Source organism: Filicampus tigris, chromosome 4 (genome assembly GCF_054856515.1).
Source record: "Filicampus tigris isolate MCC_2025a chromosome 4, RoL_Ftig_1.0, whole genome shotgun sequence".
Taxonomy (NCBI): Eukaryota; Metazoa; Chordata; class Actinopteri; order Syngnathiformes; family Syngnathidae; genus Filicampus; species Filicampus tigris.
Window position 1 is genome coordinate 2,078,688 of NC_141220.1, and position 27,154 is coordinate 2,105,841.

At 40.6% G+C, this 27,154-nt stretch overlaps 1 protein-coding gene and 1 long non-coding RNA gene across 3 annotated transcripts; one reads left to right on the forward strand and one right to left on the reverse strand.

Moving 5' to 3' along the window:
• Positions 1 to 27,154, forward strand: LOC147148085 (major histocompatibility complex class I-related protein 1-like). The gene is made up of 7 exons (XM_086027752.1): positions 1 to 197; positions 2,594 to 2,860; positions 9,512 to 9,790; positions 16,705 to 17,007; positions 21,919 to 22,110; positions 22,182 to 22,260; positions 25,379 to 27,154. Exons 1-6 carry the CDS (start codon positions 146 to 148, stop codon positions 22,250 to 22,252), a joined length of 1,164 nt encoding a protein of 387 aa, XP_085883878.1. The 5' UTR covers positions 1 to 145; the 3' UTR covers positions 22,253 to 22,260; positions 25,379 to 27,154.
• Positions 7,611 to 16,981, reverse strand: LOC147148086 (uncharacterized). 2 transcript variants are annotated; one of them, XR_015086427.1, is made up of 4 exons: positions 16,308 to 16,981; positions 15,845 to 15,899; positions 9,499 to 9,777; positions 7,611 to 8,091 (listed from the first exon to the last, which is right to left on the reverse strand). It is a non-coding gene; the product is annotated as an uncharacterized LOC147148086 (long non-coding RNA). The 2 variants fall into 2 exon arrangements; XR_015086426.1 differs by having other exon boundaries at positions 7,611 to 8,094.

The following is a 27,154-nucleotide window of genomic DNA, read 5'->3' on the forward strand; positions in this document are numbered from 1 at the left end:
TCTGCGCATGCGCGTCTCATATCGCGCATGTCTTACAGACTCTCAACATCTGTCACTTCGTCACTTCGTTTATGGAGTCGATGGAATTTGTTTCGTAGGTCAAGTTACTTCGCTTTGACCTTGGCGTGTGTTGTGAGCTCGCAACATGAACAAAGTGGCTTCATTTGTTCTCGTATGGAGTCACGTCGCTTCTTCAGGTGAGATCTCGAACCAGTCCAAAAAGTGCATGTTGTACGTGCATGTTTGTAAAATATGATCACTCTTCGTCCCACATCGGGTACACATTCACCTTTCAAAGAGTGAAATGAACAAGCTGGGCGTAACATTAGCTTACAAACATGTTAATATCCCCTTTTACATGCTAGCATAAAGTGTTTCTGTTTCATATGCACCTTGTTTTTCTTTGGATTTGTCCAGCTTGGGGTCGCCACTGCGTGTCATTTTTTCCCACCTTTTCCACAAGTCCGTAGTCCGGCAAGGGCAATTTAAATGATGGAACTCGGGGGTCCGTGTCACCTTTGGACATTGGATATTGTTTGGAAGCAGATATTAGAAATGGGAAAACGATGTGTTATTTGATTTTCATTTTTAAATAGAAACACTAAAATTGATATGCAGCTTGATTTTCTAGTTTGTTATCTGTAACGACTAAGGAAGGAAAAGTGTACAAACAGTTTGAGTTTCATTTTTTTAATTCTAAAACGAAGTTGCCAATGATAGCATTTCTCATATTAACCAGGAGATGGCGATATGTACTGTAATTCTTCAGCTCCAGCCTAATTCCACAAGCCAACTACACTTGGAGAAAATGTTTGGTACCCCTTTGTGAAAGAAATAATAATAATAATGATAAATGACAAGTTAATTCAAATTAACCATTGAAAATCAGACATTGCTTTTGAATTGTGGCTCAGCAAATTTATCTTAAAAAAAGGCCTGGATAAAAATGCAGGGGTGAAATGACTATGGTGACACACAAGTAAGATTACATTATCTTTTAGGCTGGTAATATGATACAAAGACATTGTGGAAAAAATTGCCATTGCAGGCTAAAGATGAGGACAGACTATTCAAAGACAGTCAAAGTCTTTAAGGACACCAGTCACTGAGGTCTTCAGCAAAGGTGTGCGACAATTGCTAACCCAGATGTCAAAGTTGTTCATGTGAATTGAATTCACAAATTAGTACTGTATTTTGTGCACCCATTTTTTGTGACTATTTCATGGTCACATGTAAGCATATTGTGTCCAGTGTTTCCCACAGATTTGAAATCTACTTGGGTGGGTGTACGCCGGCGGGGGTGGGGAAAACATTTTTTTTTTTATTCAATGCTTCATATCGTGCATTGTAGTGAGTAAAAATTGTTACCACCTTACTCAGTGACACTACATTTTTGCACTTATTATGTATTCAAATACATAAAAAAATAAAATAAAATAAGGCTGTCATTGGATCGTAAGAGAAGAAAACTGGATCGGGACAGCGAAAAACAAACATACTGAACCTTAAAACATGTAACACCGTGTTGTTTGAGATGTTAATCCACAATCCCAAAGCACAAAGTGCTTTGCAAGTTTGAAGTGCACAGAGTCTGGGGACAGAATTTGAATGACCATGTAGCACAACGGCTACCACAACCTCTTCATCGAACGTGACAAAAATAATCATGAAAAGTATGGTGTGATCGACTTGCCCTATAAGTATGGTTTAAGTTGGCCCATTGACACCCTTGAAACATGGTATATAATTGAGATTTTGCACTTTTGACCGTAGATTGAATGGAGAGGATGTCTTGTCCTGTTGAATAGCTGAATATTATGGTAGGATAAAGGCAAAAAGTAATTTCTTTCTCATAAAAACAACTTCATTTTAAACAGAAATGCAAATGAAAATTAAACCATAAACTGTGTGTGTGTGTTGCTTACATGCATGAATCAGAGTATGTGATGGTTATAGACGTGTGCTCCTTGCATTTCACTCAAATGCATTTCTTGCATGTGTGGCAAGTGGCAATGGTTTTCCTGTCCTTGTTTACATCAAAATGCTTGGTATAAAAAAAACGAAAATACATTAAAATAAAAACATAAGATGCTGTACTTAGCATTACTGCTTAGAGGTGGATGGAGAAGGAGAGGAGGGCGAAAAAGGCAAAGGTGCGGCCGGCGCGCAGACATGATTGAGACACTTTGCGCATGCACAACTGCAAGGAATACTGGTCTTTGTAGTACAGGAAGTGCTTGTATGCGGAAGTGCGGTGTTTGGTGCGCAACAACCGCAAATACACAAGCAGATGTCAACATGCTTAGAGACGCAGCACAAAAGCACACTTTTGGAGCGAGGAGGAAACAGGCCGCTTCATTCATGTGGCAAGTGACATGAATATCAAGTGTTTTATTGACAGTTGAAAGTAACAAGCGGAAATGACGTCTATTTGAGTCATCACGCCGTGTATCGCCGTACACAGTGGGTGTACCGAAATGTTATTTAGCGAACCGAAATGTTATTTAGCGTACCGTTACACCCCTAATATACATGTATAGACCATTCCCAATTTTTTTTTTTAACACTAAGAAATGCTTTTTTCTGTCTGCAGCCCTCCACTCACTGTGGCATGTATACACGGTGACCAGCAACATCCCGCGTCTTCCGTCCATGATGGCGGTGGTGGTGGTGGACGGTGTGGTGACGGAACATTATGACAGCCGCACCAAGGTGGCCGTGGCCAAACAGTCCTGGATGGATGACGTCCTCCACCAAGATCCTGATTACTGGAAAAAGCAGACAGCCTTCTGGCAAGGGCAGGAACACTTTGGAAACATCAACATGAAAATACTTAGGGATAGATTCAACCATTCACATGGTGGGTGAACCTTCTGTCTTTGTCTCTGTAAGGCTCTGTAAGGTTTCACACTGAGCGGCGAAGGTTTTCAAGTGTTTGCGCACCTAGCCAATGTTGTTTTTTCGTCGTAAATGCTTGCAAAGAAATTCGCCAACAATTTTAATGGTCTCAAACTCTTTTTCTTTTGTAAAGAAATTTGGAACATGTTCAAAATTTGATGGCGACAAGAAAAACTGTTTGCAACCATTAAAACTGTATGGGAATATCTTTGCAACTGTTTACAATATTGAACAAACCCTGACAAAAAAGCCAATATTCGCTACGTGCGCACACACTTGCAAACCTTTGCCGCTCAGTGAGATATGGGCTTTTGCGTTGTCACTTCCTTTACCATTCTCCTAATTTCCAGGGCTGGGCAGTCCGTCCCTGGGCCGGACCGGTCGGACCCTCCGGCCCGGCCAGATGCCCGTTTCATGGGCGGGGGGGGTTTAAGGGCGACAAATTTTTAAAAATGGCTTAACTAAGCATGGCCGGAGGTGTATTTTAATCCGGCCCACTATCGGCCCTCGTGCGTGTGACGTGCTCGCGAGGTGGCCATAATTCATCTCAGCCTACTCGGTGAAAGACTTATTTTTAGGCTTCTTTCTACTCCTGCGTCCGCGCGAGTGACAACTGCTGTTATAGAGATTGTGGTATTGCCCCCCGGCCAGGACCCCCGCCTCCTCTTGTAATGGTATCCCCCAGTTGCAGGTGGGAGGTGCGGGTTACGTAACGTGACAATGAGGAAATGCAAACACACTTGAGCGCACATTGCTGTTTCACATGTTGCAATGATAGTTTCCCACACGGAGACGGATGCACCACGCAGCTCGTTGCTGCAAAGTAAGCATAAGCAAGATAGTCACCCACGTTCCCCCTTAGCCGCCACCTTCCAGATCGTTTTCGCAATAAAATTAAATGCATTAAATGCAAAACAACTTGTGTCCACGATTATATTGCTGACTCAACTCAACTGACGTTGGCACATCAAGGTGGAGTTCATGCACTTCTTCTGGCGTTCATTACTTCCGGAAATACTACATGGCAAACTTGCTGTTTACAGGGGTTTGCTGGTATGCTTTTATTTTGAAGGCCGGAAAGGAGAGGAAGTGGAAAATAAATAAGTAACTTGTTGACTGCCATTTCTGGCGGTCTGTTGCCGACAATGTTTATGAATATGGCCTGGGGGTCGCGGCCGGAAGGGTACCCAGGTCAAGGGTGGAGGGTCGCGTCCGGACGGGCAAACAATGCTCAAGTGCCCAGCTCTGCTAATTTCATACTCATACTCCAGCAACAGGAATGTGCCATCCCTTTGAACCCAAATGAAATTTTATTCCGATTTGTCCTGTGATGTGTGATATGGAGTATTTTCATTCCATTTGGTAATTTGGTTTCTTTTTAACTGGAATACAAGGCCCCACATAAACGTGGTTTATCTTTGTGTTTAATTCGTACATGACAATTTTCAAAGAGTTCCTTTTACTTGAGTAAAATAATGATCCACAATTCCCGCTAGTTTCTGACATTTTTCAGAAAATGTACGCAGCATACTCTAACCCAAGACGGTTGTTTTCATCATAGAGCTGATAACCAAGCTATCCAAGACATGCCAAAACGAGGGTTCCCTTGGACTTCCGCCAAGCAGGAAGCTTATAAAAACTCAGTCTGTTGTTCAGTTTTCTTACTTTGTGACCGTGGGTGGCATTGCTGCAGCCCCTAACACCGCAACGGTTCACCATGTTTATGTATTTCGGCCATCTAAATGAAACGAGAAACACAGCGGGTTCATCTTGCATGTAACAAAAGTTGTCACGTTGCCTCCAGTGCGCTCCCAATATACTACCCCGGTAGCGACGTCAGCGATGACACACCGTGCACGGGCCCTATTTTCAACATGGATAGGTGCGGCTTATGTAAAGGTGTGCCTTATAGTCCGGAATATATGGTACATATTTATTTGTATGGCTAAATTGAGCAGTTACATCTTTAAATCAGCTCCGGAAATTATGGCACTTCCCCAAATAGAACAGAAACAAAGCAAAATATATATATTCAATAGGGATGTAACGATTCACTCAAGCCCCGATTCGATTTTCGATTTTCAGTTTGTGATTTTGATTTGATTCAATTCTTTTGAATAATTTTTCAACAAAATGAATGACTCATTTTAATACCAAAATGTTTTTATTATAACGTCTGCATTTTGTTCTTGCTACAAACTGTAAGTTTTTGTGACTGTTTAACTACATTTTTATTTTTGTTAGTGCCAGAACTAAACATGGAAGTAAATACATGTACAATAGTGTAGCAAATACCGGTATTAAATATTATTTAATAAATAGACGGTGATTCGAGTTAATGCCTGCACTAACTCTCGATCGCCGCTAGGGGCACCGCGCCCGTTTTGGATTGATTCTCTGGACCAAGATGGACGAAAAAGTCCTCGTCATTCAGTCTTAACATATGAAGGAGCTACATTAAAAATATGTATATCCGATTTACTAGACTAGTGATTGACACTTTGATTCAAACACACACAATTCACACTAGATTTCTCTATATGACAATGATTTATTTTCTACAGGTATTGAAATCTATACGAGACATATAATGGTCAGATACAGAAACATAATAAAGAAATCCTATGCTAAGGCAATCCTAAATAAATGAAGAGAAACGCATATCAAAAGATTGGGGGATACGTGACAACTGATGGTGTGTGTGTGTGTAAAGATTTCACTCTCGTCATCACATGCTTCACCTTTTTACATTTTTGCAGTCCAGTTCCAAGACAACATTTTTATTGTTAATCCACCAGTCATTATGTGCAACAATAGGTGGACTTGCTTGTGCAATCAAATTATTTGCAGACCTGAAAACAAAAACTATCTGGACATTAAAACTGGAGCCCATAATAACAATAAACAGTCAAACCCCTTTTAACTTCAAACTTGTTACCCACTTCCCTCCCCCAATATATGCTACTACCTATCTAATGGCTGTAGGCTGTTCCACACAAAGTGAGGACCATACTTTCCCTCTTAATTCACTCCGCTACTAAAAAAAAAAAAAAAAAAAAAAAAACTTGCTTCTTGAGTATCTTGAAGAAGAAAGGGGATAAATTAAAATTTAATTAACAAAACATGCCATAAGCCTCTAAATCGGACACTGTCCAATATAGCCAGGAAAGGAAACATTTTTCTTTTCTTCCCGCCTTCTCGCGTTTTTTTTTCCGCCTCTTTCTTCTCACATTTGATATTTTATGATCAACCAATATTACAACGGGGTAATACTAGTGATTACTTGCCCTCAAGGTCTTTACAAAGTCCTCTGCTTCAGCTGGCTGGGTAAAGATGCAGGATTGTCCGTCGTGTGTCACGAGCAGTCGCGCAATAGGAATCATGCCATAACTAATCCCCATGGCTCGTAGTTATTGTTTCACGGCGTCGACTCCTTCTGTTTTTTGTTCACGCCCGCTGCATGGTCATAATAGAATCTCACTGGGTAGTTCTTAAAGAGAATTTGTCTCTTCGCCCTGGCTGCTCTCATTACAGTCATTTTGTCCTTGTAATTTAAAAACTTCATGATGAGAGTCCTCGGCGTAGCAGCGTTTGAGGTTTTCTTCTGGCCGATCTGGAGCGTCAAAGCGGTGCGTAGCGGTGCCAAGTTCAGAGCTTCAGGTAACCAACCCTCCAGGAAGGCGCACGTGTCCTCTCCCTCTGAGCCTTCGGGCAGGTTAACCAGTCTCACGTTAGAACGTCGCGATCTAGTCTCCAAATCCAGTAGTTTTTCCTCAAGACCTTTGGTTTTACTTTCCAAAGTGTTCACTTCTGTTTGTAGCATGGTAATGCTATCCTCTGCCATTGATACCCAGACCTCCGCTTCACTTATTCTTTCCACGCAGTCATTTGTATGTCATTCTTCACAGTCTCAATAGCGGTCAAAATGCCATCCAGTTTGGAGGAGAAATCAGACTTCAAATTCGCAATTGCAGCCAGAATTGCGTCCGCGCCTCCCGCCGTATTTCCACTTTCGGGCTGCTTGTGCGTATGTATTAGCTTCGCCGCTAACCACGGAGCTGACTTTTGAAGTGAAGTCTGACAACTTCGACTGTGACGGCTTACTGGAGGTTTTACTGAGTTTCCTTTGTGAAAGAGGCATAACAGCTGATACATACACGTAGTTCAGTCTCATTCAGCGAGTATTTTATCAGGAATCTGTAGAAAGGTAGCGGAGCAAAAGCGAGAACATCTTTTCAGCCAGCCGCCATTACCGGAAGTCCACCGTATGCACTTTATAGGAAATTGCAAGCTGCACTTAGGGATGTTGATTGTCGTCGCTCAGCGCGGATGGAAAAACGGCGTGTAGCAGGAGAGTGACGACACAGGGAGCCAGAAAGAGGAAGAAAAAGTCAAGTCCAAAAATTAAAGTTGAACCAAAGAAAAATTATTGGAATGGCCATGGAGGTTCTGCGGCTCAGCATGCGGCGTGGTTCGGACCAGTTAGGGCTACCCGGTCCGGGCGCGCGGACACTGGTCTTGATAGCGGGTCGGCTTTTCTGGGACGCCGCTACTAATTTTGTAGTTTTGAAGCTACAGAATTTTGCTCAAATCACCAGACAATACTTGTTTTTTTGTTTGTTTTACCACTCAAAACCATTTCAGGGACGCGCATCTGAAGAGCAGGTTGGTTTCGTCCCTGGGTGATGGAACACATAAAAAGTTGGGTTTTTTTGTAACTGCATCAGCACAAGTGGTTGCATCGAACACAAGAAAAATGCAATATGCGCTAATCAGCATGTGTTGGATTTTGTTTTCCTTTCACATGCAACCTCTGGAGGCAAATCAAAAGCGACCACATCGAACACAAATTAAAACATAGTTTTAATTAGTTTCCAACTGCAGGCGCTGGCAAGTCCATCTTCACACTTGCCACTAGGGGTCGCACTTGCCCTAGTAATGTGTGGTTCGGTTGTAGGATGTATAGCCCAAAATTCCATTTTGGCACCGGCGCCTCTTGGTCACTTTGAGTTTGATCTCCCGGGCAGATCCGCCAGAGACGTGCTAATTGAATACAGACACAGGGGGTTCGTCATCAGGTTCTTGCGATCTTCTGGAAAGATGCAGAACATGCTGTTGGTCGATTGGGCCCTGGAATGTCGCTCAAGAGTCTGGGTTGCTGGCACTTCAGAGGGTCGTATGTGTATTCCAGGTCTGCTGCAGAGAAGGGGAGGGGGGGTTCACGCCGTGTGTTCACCCCCAGATGGCATCCCATATTTGTTACAATGTATTTGATTGTTATAAATTACAAATACTTTTGTGATTTCAATACCGATTCTTCTATTTTCTTACATCGATGCACACTGTATTTTCCGGACTATAGGTCGCTCCGGAGTACAAGTCGCACTGGCCATAAAATGCATAAAAAAGAAGAAAAAAAACATAAGTCGCACTGGAGTATAAGTCGCATTTTTGGAGGAAATTGTGCTCTTAGTACACATCCTCTCCACCGAGCTACGATGGTAACATTTAGCTAACATTCACACATGTAGCATACAAGAAAGTTACGGTACAATAACTTTAAACTCACCAAAACGATTGTAGATCGATTAAATAAGTCTTTTATTTATCCCCGACCGTGTAGAATGTTTCCAAGTCTACAAAAGTATTTATGTATTCGGTCGTGATTATCTCTTTGTTCTTCTCCCCGCTCTCAGCTCTTGCGTACGTGTGGCTGATGCAAGACCCCAGCCAGTGTACACTATTTTGTATAGATGTATATTGATAAACAGTCAAATTGTCTTTATCATACTATTTTAATTACTTACGTATGAAAATGTTAGATTTTAACCGTTTAAATTATTCATGCATTTTAATAGCTTTTAGGATTTATCTTTGTTTCTTTATGTGGGTTACAATAATATGTGAAATGATATACACTATATATTATTATGCCCGTTGTAAAGTCAATATGTAGTGCAGGTTTATATGCAGCCTTAGAACGCCCTCCTGAGGTTGTTTGGTGTATTGTTTGCTGACGTTGAAAAGGAAAGAGATACAATATAATGTGTTAAAAATTTCACACATAAGTCGCTCCAGAGGGTAAGTCGCACCCCCGGGCAAACTATGGGAAAAACTGCGACTTATAGTCCGGAAAATACGGTACTTTAAGCAGTTGAAATTGATTGTAAATCGATTTTCGATTAATTGTTGCATCCCTAATATTCAACCTAAAATAATCAAGGAATGACAAAAAAGAGCTATACAATGTGAGTTCCTGCACTAATTATAGTCCAGCTGGTATATGCCCATTTTCTAACGTCACTATCAAGGGGAATAAAACCTCCGCAGAGGCTACATTAGAGGTCCCTCAATTTAAGGTAGCCTGTGGATAGCTTCTCAACGTTCGATCCTTTCACCTCAACGCGCGTTTAACACAAATAAGACGCTTCTGAATATGGCGGCATGAGAGCAACTTCGCTGTCGCTTTCAGTGTTTTGAGAAACAAGGAGCAAGGTACTGTACTTATTAAGAGCCTGAAAATATTATACAAGATAACTTGAAAAAACACCCGATGAAACTAAAGGGCTGAAGGGCCAAGCTAATGCAGTATCCCCGCACCGTGCTTTTTCAGGCGTTCACGTGTTCCAGGTGCTGCACGGCTGTGAGTACGACGACGAGAGTGGCTCTTGGTCAGGCTTCAACCATCACAGCTACGATGCCGAAGACACACTGGTTCTGGACATGGAGCGTCGGCGGTGGATCTGGCTTCAGCCTCAACTGGAGCTCACTGTCCGCAAGTGGAACGACAACGAGGGCTGGCTGGAGTTCATGGAGGACCGCCTGCTCGTGCAATGCCCTTGGCGCCTCAACAAGACGCTGCAATATGGGAAGAGTTTTCTGCAGAGGATACGTGAGTTGCTTGAGTCCTTCGTACGGCAAATCCGTGGATTTTATTTATTTATTTATTTATTTATTCACTCTAAATTACGACTGTGCATAATGGACAACATTCATGACTTAATATTTTTGCCAGAGATCTCTAACGATACAATGACGATATTATATATTCTATGGGTTTAGTGAAAACGAAGCATTTTTTAAAAAGAAAAAAACAAAATATCAATCCATAAGGGTGTGGAAAAAGTAATAGTTTTTTTTAATTAGAACTGAAGTTCGTATGATGCAAGTTTTAAGTTGAAGGCCATCGATGTTGCTATCCAAGAAGGAAATCGCGCTGCTGCACGCAAGTTTAGCGTCAATTAATCAATGGTGAGATGTTAGAGGCGGCAGCAGAAGTGAAATGAAGATAAGTACTGTTTATTTTCTCTTGGTTCTGTTCCGTTTTAATCAGCAAAGTTGCTGCCGTGTTAAAAGGCACTGTTATGAAAGATTCTCTTCAGGTACATATATACAATACAATTTTATTTATATCGTGCATTTCATAACAGCTAGAGCTGTAACAAAGCACTTTACCAACAATACAATAAATAGAACAAAAACAATAAAAGGCTGTGATACATGTATTAATAAATATAGACATAAATACATAAATATAAATAAAATATCAATAATGAAGCCAACTTAATTGTCATAAAACACTATATACAATTGACACCAGAAAAGAGCCGAAAATTTCAGGTCTGATCAAAAGCCAGAGAAAAGAAATGTGTCTTGTGTCTTGTCTAACAACCATTGGGAGGTCATTCCAGAGGGAAGGACCAGCAGTGTACACGCCTTATAACCTGATACGGCTTAAATATCGTTTTTTCTAGAGATGGGCATTTTACTAAAAATTGAGCATCCGTTATTTGTCATCCGTCTGCAGTGTGGGTCCCTTCCGTCGTCCGTCATTCGCCTTTTTTTCCGCGGGGAAAAAAATGGTAACCGTCAAGCAGAACCGCCTCCTGATCAATGCGGGGAAATCCCAAGAAATAGTGGTGGATTTCGGTAGGCGCGAGCACTCTTCACCTGCACGAGTGAATATCCGGGGAACAGATGTTGAGAGAGTCTCAACTTACAAGTACCTGGGTGTTCATCTGAACAATAAACTGGACTGGAGCGACAACACAGACGCCCTCTATAGGAAGAGTCAGAGCAGACTCTTCCTACTCAGGAGACTGAGGTCTTTTGGGGTTCAGGGGACACTCCTCAGGAACTTTTATGACTCGGTGCTTGCATCAGTCATCTTCCAGGGAGTGGTCTCCTGGGCAGGCGGCGTCTCGGCCCGGGACAAGAAGCGGCTGGACAAACTGGTCAGGAGGGCCGGCTCTGTCCTGGGCTGCTCCCTGGACTCTGTGGACTCGGTGGGGGACAGGAGGATGATGGTCAAGCTGTCATCAATGCTGGACAACCCGGACCACCCCCTCCAGGGCACCCTAACAGCACTCCACAGCTCCTTCAGTGACAGACTGTTACACCCTCGCTTTGTAAAGGAGAGATTCCGCCGTTCCTTCTTGCCTGCTGCTGTCAGACTCTTTAACAAGAACATTGTGTAGTCTCTACAAACTGGCGGACATTAGTGCAATTGTGCAGTCCTGCACCTGAGCTCATATCGTGCAATACCCAACATTCCCCACTACTGTAATACCGTGCAATTCTCAACATTCCCAACTACTGTTAGTCTAGTTTTATTTTTATCCAATGCTGTTCCTTACATTTCACTACAGCACTGCAGCACAGTCACTTACTTAAGAGTATTTTTCCTCTGTACTATGTACAGGCTAAAATGAATGTTCCTCATACCTTTTATGTAGATGTATATACACATGTTACTGCGTATATTTACATAGGTTTGATCCTGAATGTTTGCCGTCAATGTTATACATTAATGGCTACATTATGCCGCCGTCCCTGTGTGACCTATACTTTTGCTGCTGTAACACTGAAAATTTCCCCACTGTGGGATCAATAAAGGCATTCTTATCTTATCTTATAGGCTGGTCCGCCGCGAATTTTAAACGACCAACCATCGGCAAGCTTGACTAAATTTTCACTCGCATTTGCATACACAGAACTTCAATAGTCATCACAATTGTCGTGTTTATCTTGACTTGAGTAGAGTTCAACACATTGGCTTGCAGGAATTTCTACCTAACACCTCTGTTCTGCCCTCACCAGACGTATGACTGCTCTATCCAGCTAGACAGACAGTTAATGAGGTTGTTTGTGGCCTTAAGAGTCCTTTATTTTCTGCATCTTTTTTTTTTTTTTTTTTACCCCTCTCGCAGTATTTTGTCCAAAAGATGGACAACATTTTGAAGTCTGATAACTAAGTCATTTCTGAATATTTTTTTGCTTTCACCCACTCAAAATGTTCAGTGGCACCAGACCTATCCATACATAAATAGTTTTTATTTTATTTATTTTTTATGCCCTCTATGGACACAGCAGCTGTGGTATGCTAATAGCAAAACTAACTATGCTGTATATACCCCCCCCCCCCAAAAAAAAATCAAATTGGAATATGTCCTATGACATCATAAGAGCATTGAATAAGTCAAAAAGTCATAATAAAAATTGTTGGGGGGGAAATGTCCCTATTTTTGACAATGGCAATTTCCAACTTTTTACCCCTCTGGCGGAATTTTGTCCAAAAAATGGACAACACTTTGAAGTGTGATAACTAAGTAATTTCTGAATATTTTTTCACTTTCAACCACCCAAAATGTTCAGTGGCACCTGACCTATTCGTCCATATTAGGGCTAGGGCGATAATTCGATATCGATATGTATCGCGATTGACACGTGATCGATACCAATAGAAAATGCCTTCGATAAAACGTTCGATAGAAAAAAATTAATAAAAACAAACCCGATCACAGCATGGTGCGTGATGTAGGCAGCGCGCTTCCGCCTTCAAACATGAATAAGCGTTTAAACCAAAGAAGCAGCAGCTTTTAAACCAACGAGGAAGAAGCATTTAAACCAACAATGTGCGCTACGCTCGCGGGCCCGGCGGCCGTGCGCTACGCTCGCGGGCCCGGCGGCCGTGCGCTACGCTCGCGGGCCCGGCGGCCGTGCGCTACGTTCGCGGGCCCGGCGGCCGTGCGCTACGCTCGCCGGCCCGGCGGCCGTGCGCTACGCTCGCCGGCCCGGCGGCCGTGCGCTACGCTCGCGGGCCCGGCGGCCGTGCGCTACGCTCGCCGGCCCGGCGGCCGTGCGCTACGCTCGCGGGCCCGGCGGCCGTGCGCTATGCTCGCGTCTAGCGAGCGAGCGCCGTGACTTTGCTCAAATAAATGACCACTCGACTCAGTACAACTCTTACAATTAAATTATATTATGCATGATAACCCTATTAAAAACCCGTGGATGGAGCCATGGTGTACAAGTAGAGGAGTTCTTGTCTTGACATGCTAGCAGTAGTTAGCGTTGTCCGACACCGGCATCGCACTCAAGGTAAAATCAAGCAAGTAAAATATGAATGGACTATGGCAATAATGAGTCCGCTAAAAAGATAAAGTAGACCTAAGACGGTTGGTCAACGATGATGTATGCACTGCAAGAGTATTCGTTCTCTTACATTGGATGAACATTGAATGAAGGCTAATATATGTGTGTCAACAACTAATTTGGGGTAGACCTGATGCAAATAAGAATTTACAATGCACTGATGGAGGACAAACTGCACATTACATTACATAACAATGTACAAAAAACAGCTAACTGTTATTCAAAGAAAAGGTTTAAAACAAAATCAATAATTATATTATAATATTGACTGATATGAAATACATAGATTATGACAGTTTTTCAAACATTTCTCAGCCCTGCTAAGCACATTATCTTTAAAATTGAGTTTATTTAACCTTTATCGACCAGTTTATTTCACTCTTTCATAGTTACATTAACCCTCTTATTAAAGGTTAAGTATTATGTTAAAATAAAATAACCTAAATGTATTTTTCTTCAGGTCATTATTTTCAATAGTTTAAAAAAAATATCGACCATTATGAAGCACTTATATTATGATATACTTTTCAGTCATATCGCCCAGCCCTAGTACATATATATATCCATCCATCCATTATCGATACCGCTTCTCCTCACAAGGGTCGCGGGGCATGCTGGAGCCTAGTACATATATAGTTTTCATTTATTTGTTTATTTTGTTTTATGCCCTCTATGGACACTAACAGCTGTGGTATGCTAATAGCAAGACTAAATATGCTGTATATATCTAAAAAAAAAAATCTATTTGGGATATTTAATATGACATAATTAGAGCATTGAATAAATCAAAAAGTCATAACAGATTTTTTTTGCATGCCCATTGTTTTGACAAGGGCAATTTCCCAATTGTTCTCCCCCTCGTGGTGACACTTGGAAATGTGATAACTCGGTAATTTCTGAATATTTTTTACTTTCAACCACTCAAAATGTTCAGGGGGATCAGACCTATGCATATACATGTACATATACGTATACATATATAGTTGTTATATATTTATTTATTGTTGATGCCCTCTATGAACAATAAAATCAGTATTATGCTATGAGAGCTAAGTCATTTATGAATATTTTAAATGTTTTAAAAATATATATATTATAAATCAAAGTGAAATGTTATATAAGGTAATTGAACCATTAAAGGTTAAAAAATAAAAGAAATCACAACTGAAGAATTTAGAACAGAATTCATGTAAATCAAACGAACAACTACAGAATTAAGCACTATAACAATAACAACAAACTCTGACAACCAGCCCAGGTGATCAACAGCCTCTTTGCCGTGGTTGTAGTTGATATAATTTAAGAATTATTCTTGGCTTTCTTTTACTTCAAAATTTCTTCAAAATTCCCTGAACCATTCCGTCAACAAGTGTGGTTTGTTTACGTTCTCACTGCAGACTGCACGTCTTCAAACGCAACCGCACGTGCACACACACACACGGTCACAAAAGCAAGAACGTTTGCGTGCGCTTGCGTGAGAACGTGCGTGTGCGTGCACATGCGTACTATTTGTCATAATTGTCCCATTCATCTCACACGCATGCACGCGCGCGCACGCACGCACACACACACATACGTTTCTTGTCAAAAACAATGCAGCTTTTTATGCATGCTTTCACTGTTGCATGCGCTCTGGGTGTCACAGCGCATACACCAGCGAAAGCAATGCGATCTCATTTGCATACATCATTTTCATTTTCCAATATGAGTGCACATATTCACTTGCACACGCGCGCACGGCTGACGCACGTGTACGTGAGTATACATTCCTGTATGTGCACGCACGCACGCACACACACACAACTGTCTTTTCTTAAGTAGAGGTGACCCGGAAAAAATTGGCTCATGCAAACTCATGCCAGGAGCACATATGTCATCTCGAAGCAAAATCGTTAGTTGCCCTCTAGCGCCACCTAGTGGATTAGGGCTGTTAACACTCTAAACCAGGGGTGTCGAACTCCCGTCCTCGAGGGCCGCTGTCCTGCCTGTTTTCCATCTCTCCCTGCTGCAACACACCTGTTTCAAATGATCAGCTCATTAGCAAGTTCTGCAGGAGCCTGATCCTGATTGTTTGAATCAGGTGTGTTGGACGAAGAAACCTCTAAGGCATGCAGGAGGGCCGCCCTTGAGTACTGGAGTTTGACACCCCTGCTCTAAACTCCAATTTTAGATTTTTACGGCTTAGTATACGCGTCACGCAATGGTTTCATCGGGTAATATTGCAAATGCACGAAAACACATCAGGTTTACAGTGCGTCAAAAATCATGCTTTATAATGGGAGTCAATGGGCCAAGAAATGGCAAAATACGTCCTGCGTAGTTATAAAATATGAAACCAGCTAACTCATGCAGGACTGATTTTAAAAATGACAGCATGGTGCCATTTTGAACTTCGCATGTTCTGACCATCTGGGTGAAAGTTCAGCTCCCTAGTGTTATTTGTTATTTTTCTTAAATGCTTTGGCTTTGATGTAACATTCTTTGATCTGAATTATCCCCAAAAATGGACAAATACCGTATAAGGGTTAATCTCGTTGGAATTTTTCTAATTCATCTTCTTCTTCTGTAGACTGCAATAAACCAAATAACAAATACAGTATTAGTACAGCATTTAAAATGTCAGTTTAACATTGTTTACTAGCTGCAGTTGCATACATGTGTTAAAATGTAAAGAAATGAAATACAAATGACCACAACATAAAGTACAAGTTTACATTGTTGAGAACATGAATTATCTTGTAAAACATGGATTCTGACTTAGGATAGACAAACACAACATGAATACGCTAACATAGTTATCCTAATTAGCAAAACTAAAGTCCGCTAGCGTAGCATGCTAACAAATGCTAACGTAGTAAATGACTCGTTTTAACTTAGACACGTATGTAGCAACATCTGGCTTGCCAAAAACATGTGATTAAATTTTAACACTCTACAGCTTGGGAAAATTGGGCATTTTATCACAAATGGTTACTTACAGCCTTACGTGGGCCAAGACGCCATCGGGTACGCGTTGCTCTCCGGGCATATCGTTGAATACTGACGTGACGACGTAAACTCACATCATTGTAATGCACATCACAGATTTCGCCACGGGAGTGTGCTACAACTCAACATAACTCAATACAAATATAACAGAGCAACAATTTAACCAATAAAGGTCCATGCTGCTCAACTGTCACACTGGAAGTCACGGTTGAAATTTGTACTGACATAAAACCAGTGGCCAAGACTCCGCCACTCATGAAACCTCTCAGACTCCCCACGCACTGCGCGAGTGTTGAGTGGAGTTTTGCCGCATCGCTCGATGTGCTCTGATGATGCAGCCTCATCCCAAAACAAAATTAATGACTTGATTGTGTCTCACCTCCTCAGAGCGCCCCCTGGTCTCTCTGCTGCAGACGCGGCCATCCGCGCCGGTCACGTGTCACGCCACAGGATTCTACCCCAACAAAGTGGACATGTTCTGGATGCGCGACGGCGATCAGCTTCACGAGCATGTGCTGCATGGCGAGCTACTCAGCAACCATGACGGGACCTTCCAGCTCAGCGTCCGCCTGGATGTGGGCGCCGTGCCGCCCGCCGACTGGCACCGCTACAGTTGCGTCTTCAGGCTCAGCGGACTACCTGAGAAAATCATCACCACGCTGGACGCCGCTGTGATCAAAACAAATTACGGTAAGTAGGGCTGTGCAATTATTTGAAATTCAATGACAATTACCATTATTACATTCTACGACTACAACATTGGTATAATCGTGAAAAATGTTTATTAATATTCATTTATATGTCATAGTTGAATTTATACATTTGCACCTTTTTTAAATTTCATACCTATGATTATTATTTTTTTTTGGTCCACTAGGGACTTACCTACATTTATTAGTCTTTATATTTTTTACTTTTTTAAACATTTTCTTGTTTTGTACCAAATAAATAAATGATCGTTTGAATAATCATGAATTCAATTATTACTAAAATAATCATGATTACTATTTTTTTCAAAATCGAGCAGCTCTAATGGCAAGAGGAAATAACCAAACACCGACGACACATGAGCCATGATGTTCACAGTGTGAGCCCGAGGGCACTTTGAAGTAATTTACGAGCCACGGTAGAGGGCGTTGCTGAATGTCAGCCACCTAACATAGGTGGAAATGGCTGGATTAATCTGGTTAATTCTTATTCTGGAAATGCAATATCAATTAGAATACCGTGTTTGGACTGTTGGGGGCACATAAAACATTATTTCATTGACAATTTTTGACTTGATTTCCCCTTTCATAGTGCTTAAAAAGAGATAAAGCGATTTTCAACACTTTCAATTGGTTGATGTTGCGTAAAGAGAGCTGACAATTGTTACGGGTTGTCCATATTTTGTTATGGAAATCACTCTATGGTAACTTGTTACAGCCGGAATTTTAATTGTTCCTGATATTTAAAAAAAGTCCTGCGTTCACCAACATGAGCACCAGAACCGGGCCACCAAGACGCTGGCCGGTACACATTTCATAAATGCGATGAAATTAACAAAAAAGAAAAAACCTCGGCGTAAAGCCTCCCCGATTTCTTCTTTCTCTTCCCCTTTTATTTTTTATTTACTTTTTTTGTTTTTTACACATTTCATAAATGAATAGGATGAAATTAACAAAAAAAATTAGTGTCAAGCCTATCTGATTTCTTCGTTTTCTCCTTTTTTTTTCCCTACACATTTCATAAATGAATCCGATGAAATTAACAAAAAAAAACTTGGCGTCAAGCCTCTCAGATTTCTTCTTTCTCTTCCCCTTTTATTTTTATTTACTTTTTTTGTTTTTTACACATTTCATAAATGAATAGGATGAAATTAACAAAAAAAATTAGTGTCAAGCCTATCTGATTTCTTCGTTTTCTCCTTTTTTTTTCCCTACACATTTCATAAATGAATCCGATGAAATTAACGAAAAAAAACTTGGCGTCAAGCCTCTCTGATTTCTTCTTTCTCTCTTTTTTTTATTTATTTATTTATTTTTTTTTTTTACACATTTCATAAATGAATGTAGACATCAAGGCTTCCTGATTTTTGCTGTACGTATGCTATTTTGCGGTAACCCAGCTCCCTGCGAGCTATGGTTGGCTATCTGACGTGGCTAAGCATGACACAGAGCTGCAAGCACACTTTTACATCCAGTGTCAAGTCCCTAATCACCTCCACAGCGAATACGCTTCACTTCTGCCTACTGTAGTATCGTTATCATGAAACAAGGACAGGGAGAAAAACGGAGAAGTCATGCTAGTTGCTAAGCTATCATCACAGCTATGTAGATGTGAAACGCAAGGCAACTTGATTTATATAGTGCAATTCATACACAAGGTAGTTACGAAACAACATTTAAAGGCAAAATTATACATTTAAAGTATGTATAAATGTATAAAGATTATCCTCCCGCCCCGTCTGCGTTGGAATACACATAAAAAAACGCAAACACACGAAACCGCGGAAGTGCGTTTTCAAATGCATGCCAAGCCTCTAGGCGGCAGTAGTTAGCCAAATAATGTCCATTAAGAAGGAACTTCCGTCCTTTGACGTCACTTCTACAAAACCAAAAACACGGCGCCAAACGCGTTCGGGATGACCGACAAGAGGTCAGAATTGCTTTTAAACCTTTCAAAGACAAGCAGTGGTTGGTTCTGGGCAAATAAGTAAGCAAAAGGAGCCTCGAGAATGGCTATAACCAACGCAGCGCCGCCGGAATGCTTAAGTGTTACCTAATGACCCCATGTTAAAGCCAAACTCCGTTCTTCTGGCGCTGTGACACCGTGAGGCAGAAGACAAAGGCCAGCTCGGCTTAAATTGTCTAGCTGGGCTTCAATGACTGTTAAAAGAGTTAGTCAACACCCCAATAATTATTTACAATGATATGTTCTATGTTCCTTCACTAGGCTCAACATGGCATTCTGATAAATATTGCATTTGTAGAATATGAGTTAAGCAATAAAATCCACCCGTTTTTAGCCATCTCAGGGGGCGGCCATTTTGTCACTCCTGTCAACTGAAAATGACATCACAGTTGCTCAGGCCTCAGGTAACGACCAATCACGGCTCACCTGTTTTCTGAAGTTGCCATGTTTTGACTAGTGAGCCTGCATAGAACATATTCTTGTAAAGAAAATTTGGGGATTTACTTCCCCTTTAACTCAGAGAGACCAGCTCTTCTCGCGGGGTCTGTCGAATGAAAATTTAACATACTCAGAAGTGTCATTTATTACATTATTAATTAAAAAAATACCCTTAATTTTATGTTGTGATATATACCGTTACAGTGAATGGATGCAAATGATACCGTGATATGAATATTGGGCCATATCATCCAGTGCTAGGTGGTCATTAAAAAAAAATACGAAACTTACTTACCACTTTTTTGTTTTTGTTTTTTGTTATAGCAATTTGCCCATAAAATGTTCAAAGTCACAAATCAAATGAATGTTACATGGGATGTTACTTGCAAAAAAATTGTTTTGTGAGGATTAAAACACATTGCTTCATATTAGACATACCTAGCGCACACACATATGCGCACACACTTCCTTTTTTTTGTGTAGTTTGTTGTGTAAAGGTTAATCTAACCAATTAAAGATGATGTTGATGTCTGAGCCAATCAGATGTCTTGTTGGATATGGGATTCCATTTGTGCCAAAAATATGTTATGTGTCGATGATAAGTGTCTATGATAGACGTCCATGATACGTGTCTATATGTGTCGATGATACGTGTCTGTGTAATGTGTAGCTGATAAGTGTCTATAGACGTCCATGATTTGTGTCTATGTTAGACGTCTATGTAAAGTGTCGATGTTAGACGGCGATGAGAAATGTCGTCAGTGTTTAATAAAATTAACAATAAGTATGCATGCGGCCCTGTTCGCTCATTTCCACCACCGTTGCGAAACGCCGCTTTGTTTTATCAGCCGGGATCAACTTTTTTGTGTGTCTTATTTTCAGCCAGTATAAATGTCTTTTCCTTTTTTTTTTCTGGTAACCTGCTGTGGCTGTGCTTTTGGGGAGGGTTTTTGGTCCGTTTAGCAACGTACAGAAAAGTGACAAATAAATTTGACTTAATAATAATAATGAAGGTCTTCGCCTTCACATAATAATAATCATCATAATAATAATAATCATAGTTTGTTTTCCTGTCCTTCATGTCATGGCCGCATTGAGTTCAATTCCTTTGGCATTACTGACATCTAGGTGTAGAAACAGCGCACAGCACATAGATAAAACAAAAATAAGAAGAAATTAATAGATGCCTAAAATAAGACATACCCTAAAGTTGATCCCGGCTGTAAATAAAGCGGCGTTATGTCGCAACGGTGGTAGGAATGAACTAACAGACATACTTTTATTCATGTTATTTTATTTAGAATGATTTTATTAAAGACGGACGACATTTATCATCGACGTCTAACATCGACACTTTACATGGAAGTCTCACATAGAACTTATCATGGCTATCTAGATAGACACTTATCATCCACACATAACATAGACAAGTATCATCCACACATAACATAGACACGTATCATCGACATAACAGACACATCATGGACGTCCAACAAACACTTTTCATCGACACGTTACATAGACACGTATCATGGACGTATAACATAGACACGTATCATCGATACTTAACATATTTCTGACACAAATGGAACCCCATAGACACGTATCATCGACACATAACATATTTTTGGCACAAATGGAACCCCATAGTTGGAGGGAGGTCCTCGGAAGTGTTCCGGTGCGAGTCGTATAACTGTCTTGTAACGTTTTGAACTTCTCTCTCTCGTGTTATTTCCTGATACAATAACGTAACCGAGTTTGGACACTGTTTCTCTAACTGTGTTCACAGAGCTCGGCATTCCACATATGTCCGGTCCATCTATCCGCCTATAACGGATGCCCATTTTGTTGGCGATAAACGGGAAACTTATAAGAATAGTCGCACTAAACATAGTCGGAAGCCCATTTTTTCCGCCTATGTCACAGTCTATTTTCGTGGTGAGGTGAGGTTTCTGTAACAATATTATTGATTGAGTTGTTGTTTGGGGGACAGATTTGAGTGAAGGAACAGGCGAGAGAAAGTGACGTTTTCCTTATATTACGAGACTAAATGTGTCGCCTTTAAATGTGGCGCGGTGCGAGGTCCTTAAATGTACATAAAGGTCCCAAAAAGGTCCTTAAATGTGTTAAAAGAAGAAGCATGTATTGGTGAGGTTTCTGTGACAATAGTATTGTTAGATTGAGTTGTTGTTGCTTGGGAGACATATTTGAGTGAGAGAACAGGCAGGAGGAAGTGACGTTTTCCCTATTACGAGACTAAGAGCCGGACTGAATGCATCTCCTTTAAATGCGGCAAGGCTTCTGAGGTCCTTAAAGGTACATAAAGCTCAAAAAAGGTCCTGGAAGGAGACACATGGCCACAGTGAGTCAGTCCTCCGTTTCAGATATCGCCCGACGGGAAGGGGGTGGGGTTGGGTGTTGTTTTTTTTTGTGTTTTGTTTTTGTCGAGGGGGGTTACTCAATTACTTAACTCTGTACTTGGTGTTTCAGTGAAACCTGTGGATCACATCAGCATCAGCGTGGCCGCCATCGTATTCTTCGCCATCATAGTGCTGTCGGTGGGAGTCGGCATTTTTGTTTACAGGAACAGACAACGGGAGCATCGCAACGGGACGTCACTGCAGCAACAAGCGGATGTGCTCCGCTCCGTGTATACTGACACAGCGGAAGACGTCCTTCCTGGTTAGTGGGATCGGTCATCAGTCATCACTAAGATGGGCTGTCAGTCAATAAGAACTGGGTGGGTTTTGCAGGTGGTAACGAGGACGTCCAGCAGAGGGAGATATTGCAAAGTACACTTGGAAGACAAGTTGTGGTCACATGATACTCCAGGTTTGTTGATGCTACTGATTCCTTAAAAATTAAGCTTTTTTTATTTATTTTTTTATTTCAAGTAATGTATCTTGATTCATCTACAGTTTAAACCCAAAGTTAACATATGCTATATAAAGAAACGCTTGCTTTTACATAATCACTTACCACTTAAAAAGGTCTTGGTGATGTGGCGAAAAAAATGCATCAAGATATAAGTGCAGTGCCCTCCATAATTATTGGCACCCTTGCTTGAAGCGGAAGTCAAACCAAACATACTTTTTTCAAGAATATGTTCCCAGCAGGTCCACTAGAGCTTAGGTTGTTACATTCTATTAGTTCACCACGAGATGGCACTAAATTCTACAAACTGTCACTTTTACGTGATAAGGTCCACATTATAGCGTTATTTTTCATGTTGCAATGTGATAAAATGTAATTCATGTTTTAAAGTGATACATTTTAACGGGATATTTCATATTTGCGAGTGGTAAGTTTCACATTTTAACATGACAATTTTCACATTTTATGTTACACATTTTGAAGTGCTAAGTTTCATGTTGAAAGTGATAAATGATGTTTAACGTGATACGTTTCACATTTTAATGTGATAAATGACGTACAAAGTTTGTCTAAATAAAATATGAACAAAATTTAAAAAAGAGGAAAGCACCCCTGATGTAATTACTTTGTACAACCCACTTCTGCCAACAAAACAGCACCTAATATTCTCCTGTAATAATTTACAAAATGGCAGATTACAGAAAGCGGAATCTTCTACCATTTCTGTTTGCACAATCAATCAGATCATCCAGCAGTTTCGAATGGGGCAGACTGACACACAACCCTTCAACATGTGGTGGTGATTATTATTTTTTAAAATGTTTTTACTTGGGGATCAAACCTGCGCCTCCCGTTTGGAAGCACAAAGCGTTTACAACTGAGTTAAAAATCTGGGCCGCCAGATCATCTTAGAAGCCTATCAGGAAGCATAGGAAGTGAGTTTTTCCCAACTGCAGCTCAAGCTGGCATCCGGTACACATGACCCGATATATTTTTGAAGACGAGAGGAGAGGGGTGGTAGGGGGTGATGAGGCGAAACCTTTCTTATGGCTCTATCCCTCCAGAATGGCCTTTGAACATGTGCATGAATCTGTTACTGATTGCCGACATACGCGCACTTAATTACAGTACATTTATGTCGCCGATGGAGGCTGTGAATGTGGTATTGTAAACAATAATAAGAAGTAACTTGGGAGGGTGGGGGATAATGCTATAGTGTGGAAAATCAAGTGCCAGGTATGTTAAAGGGGAAGTCAACTGTAAAATGTTCTTTAAATAATATGTTCTATGCACCTCCACTAGTCTAAACACGGCATTATGATTAATGTTGTATTTGTGAAATATGAGTTAAGCGGCAACATCCACCCGTTTTTAGATATCTCAAGGGGCGGCCTTTTTGTCACTTTCTGTCAACTGAAAATGACATCACAGTTGCTCAGGGCTCATGTATTCAGAGGTACAGGCCTATCTTGTACATTAGTAGTATGCAGCAGTGTTTTTCAAACTCCGTGCCGCGGCACACCAGTGTATTGTCAGGTGTGCCATGGGAAATTATCTAATTTGTGTGCCTGTGCGGCCTGGCAGCGTAATCATCTCTTTACTACATTGTAGTACTCTTCCATACCAGCAGGTAGCAACAACAGCAGCAGCAGGTCGCTAATTGTCTTTGTTTAGAGACAAGCGAATTAGTGACGCATGTTTATCCAAACAGACCAGACCTGGGCATTCCATCTATGTGACGGACCGGTCACATTGACGGAATGCCCATCAATGCCATTATGACGGACGCCCGTTTTGCTGATGGTTGACGAATGACGGGTAAAATTGTAAAATAGACGGACTAAGCATAGTCAGAAGCCCATGTATTTAATCCGTCTTTCGTCTGTCTTTAGTCTATTTTACGTGACGAGGCTTAGATGTGACAATAGTGAGTTTGTTGTTGCTTGGGGGACAGATTTAAGTGAGGAACCAGGCTGTGAACAGGCTTCCATGGCACAGAGAGTCACTGTGAGTCCATTTTTCTGTCAAGATATTGGCCAGCGGCGGGGAGAAGGGAGTCTAATTTTTTGGTAGGCTCCATGTTTATATAGCAGTAGAACATAATATTCTGTGGGCCTTGAAAGATTAGTCAAAATCCAGTAAAATGCTGGGATTGAGTGGAGTTGCTCCAGTGAAAACAGCTGGGATTTAATGAGTTCAGCGGAGTGTCGTCTTGAACTGAAACTGTAAGCATTTTCCAGTGTAACAACTGACAAACAATATTCACTTCCAACTTTGAACTGACAATGTCAACATGTATAACAAGAATAAAATGAATCCTGAAGCTTCAGAAAACAGGTCATCCATGATTGCTTCTTACCTGACCCCGGAACAGTTGTGATGTCATTTTCAGTTGACAGAAGTGACAAAATGGCTGCCCCTTGAGATGGCTAAAAACGGGTGGATTAACTCTTCTTAAAAAAACGTAATAATAATCAGAATGCCTTGTTTAAAGGCAAAGTCAGCCCAAACATATTTTTTTCAAGAATATGTTCCCAGCAGGCCGAGTAGTTGAAACACGGCATTCTAATTAATAGTGTGTTTGTGCAATATAAGTTAAGCAACAAAATGCACTCGTTTTTAGCCATCTCTGCGGGCGGCCATTTTGTCTTCTGTCGACTGAAAATGACATCACAACTGCTAGCAACGACTAATCATGGCTGACCTGTTTTTTGAATCTGAGCCATGATTGCTCATTGTGAGCAGTTGTGATGTCATTTTCAGTCGACAGAAGACAAAATGGCCGCCCCCAGGGATGGCTAAAAATGAGCGCATTAACACTTCTTCCACAAACGCAATATTCATCAGAATGCCTTGTTTCAACTAGTGGGCCTGCATAGAACATATTCTTGAAAAAAAATATTAAAAAAAATAGCATTCTTTATAGCTTATCAGGCCACAAATATTCGGGTCTACGAGGTCCACTTGAGGTCAAATTGGGGTGCATGTGGCCCCTCGACTCAAATTCTTTTCATGACATTCTTGTTTGGTGATGTTGCTGACATTTTTCCGTCATGTATGTCTTGACTCGCTAAAGGTTGGGAAACGTTGCTCGTCACTGTGGGGACAGCGCTGGACCACCAGAAGAGGAACATCCTCACTTGGAAGACTCATGTTGAAGATAATGACAAAAATCACAATGATGATGATAGTGACAATGAAGACAGCAGTGTCGATGATGTTGACGATGACAAAAATGATGATGAAGTCAAGTGAAATATGATTAGCTCATCTGAGGAAATTCGATGATGGTCATCCTTCAATCACAACAGATCAAAGGACTTCTGTAGAACACAGCATTAGTAACGTTGCAGCATGCTAAAGCTAACTTGTTTTCTGATTCAATCTTGTTGCTGTAAGGCAATCATGCTAACCAGTGACAACACTGCACACACACGCGACTTCTAACATTACATAATTTTTTTTTATGAAAAAGGTAAGCGTGGAAGCGTATTAGTTTAATGTAATGAACTTCATTTAAATTTCAGTTTCATTTCAAATTCCATGAAATCTGTGACGTTCACTTAAATTTCAGTTTCATTTCAAATTCCATGACATTTATCACATTAAAATGTGAAACGTATCACGTTAGACATCATTTATCATTACATATTTTTTTTTTATGAAAAAGGTAAGCGTGGAAGCGTATTAGTTTAATGTAATGAACTTCATTTAAATTTCAGTTTCATTTCAAATTCCATGAAATCTGTGACGTTCACTTAAATTTCAGTTTCATTTCAAATTCCATGACATTTATCACATTAAAATGTGAAACGTATCACGTTAAACATCATTTATCATTACATAATTTTTTTTTATGAAAAAGGTAAGCGTGGAAGCGTATTAGTTTAATGTAATGAACTTCATTTAAATTTCAGTTTCATTTCAAATTCCATGAAATCTGTGACGTTCACTTAAATTTCAGTTTCATTTCAAATTCCATGACATTTATCACATTAAAATGTGAAACGTATCACGTTAAACATCATTTATCACTTTCAACATGAAACTTAGCACATCAAAATGTGCAACATAAAATGTGAAAATTGTCATGTTAAAATGTGAAACTTACCACTCGCAAATATGAAATATCCCGTTAAAATGTATCACTTTAAAACATGAATTACAGTTTATCACATTGCAACATGAAAAATAACGCTATAATGTGGACCTTATCACGTTAGTGACAGTTTGTAGAATTTAGTGCCATCTCGTGGTGAACTAATAGAATGCAACAACCTAAGCTCAAAGCGCGTGCATTCAGAAGCGCACGCACTACGGTGCCTCAGAAAGAGCACACTTCACAAGCCTACCACCAATTTCTTCAACAGAGGTGCGAGCAAATTGTCAACGCAAACGACTTCTAGTACCCCGTCAGGTGTCGAAGCAAGTGCATTGCCTTTGTTACACATGCTGTTGTCATTAATCGCAAATTTGTGATTGGGTCTCCGTAGCAGAAAGATGGCGTCGAGACATGTCAGCGTCCTGTATGGTGAGGCGCCACCCATGTAATGTAATTAGCGATTACTAGACCGACAATTATGTAAACAAAAATTTTACTTTGATGTGATGAACATATTTGTTTGCGTATTACTGAAATTAATAGTGGGTTTTGAAATGAATTAATTTTTTAAAAAATCAAAACATTATACACACTGTTCCATTAAAACCTGAAACCTACCACATTAAAACATGAAATTTATCACAGTGCGATAAAAAAAAAAAAAAACATTTCTGGTGTGAGTGTGTGAGTAGCTAAATATATCTATTGTGTACATATTAACAATTAAAACTCATTCTCTGCCATTGACAA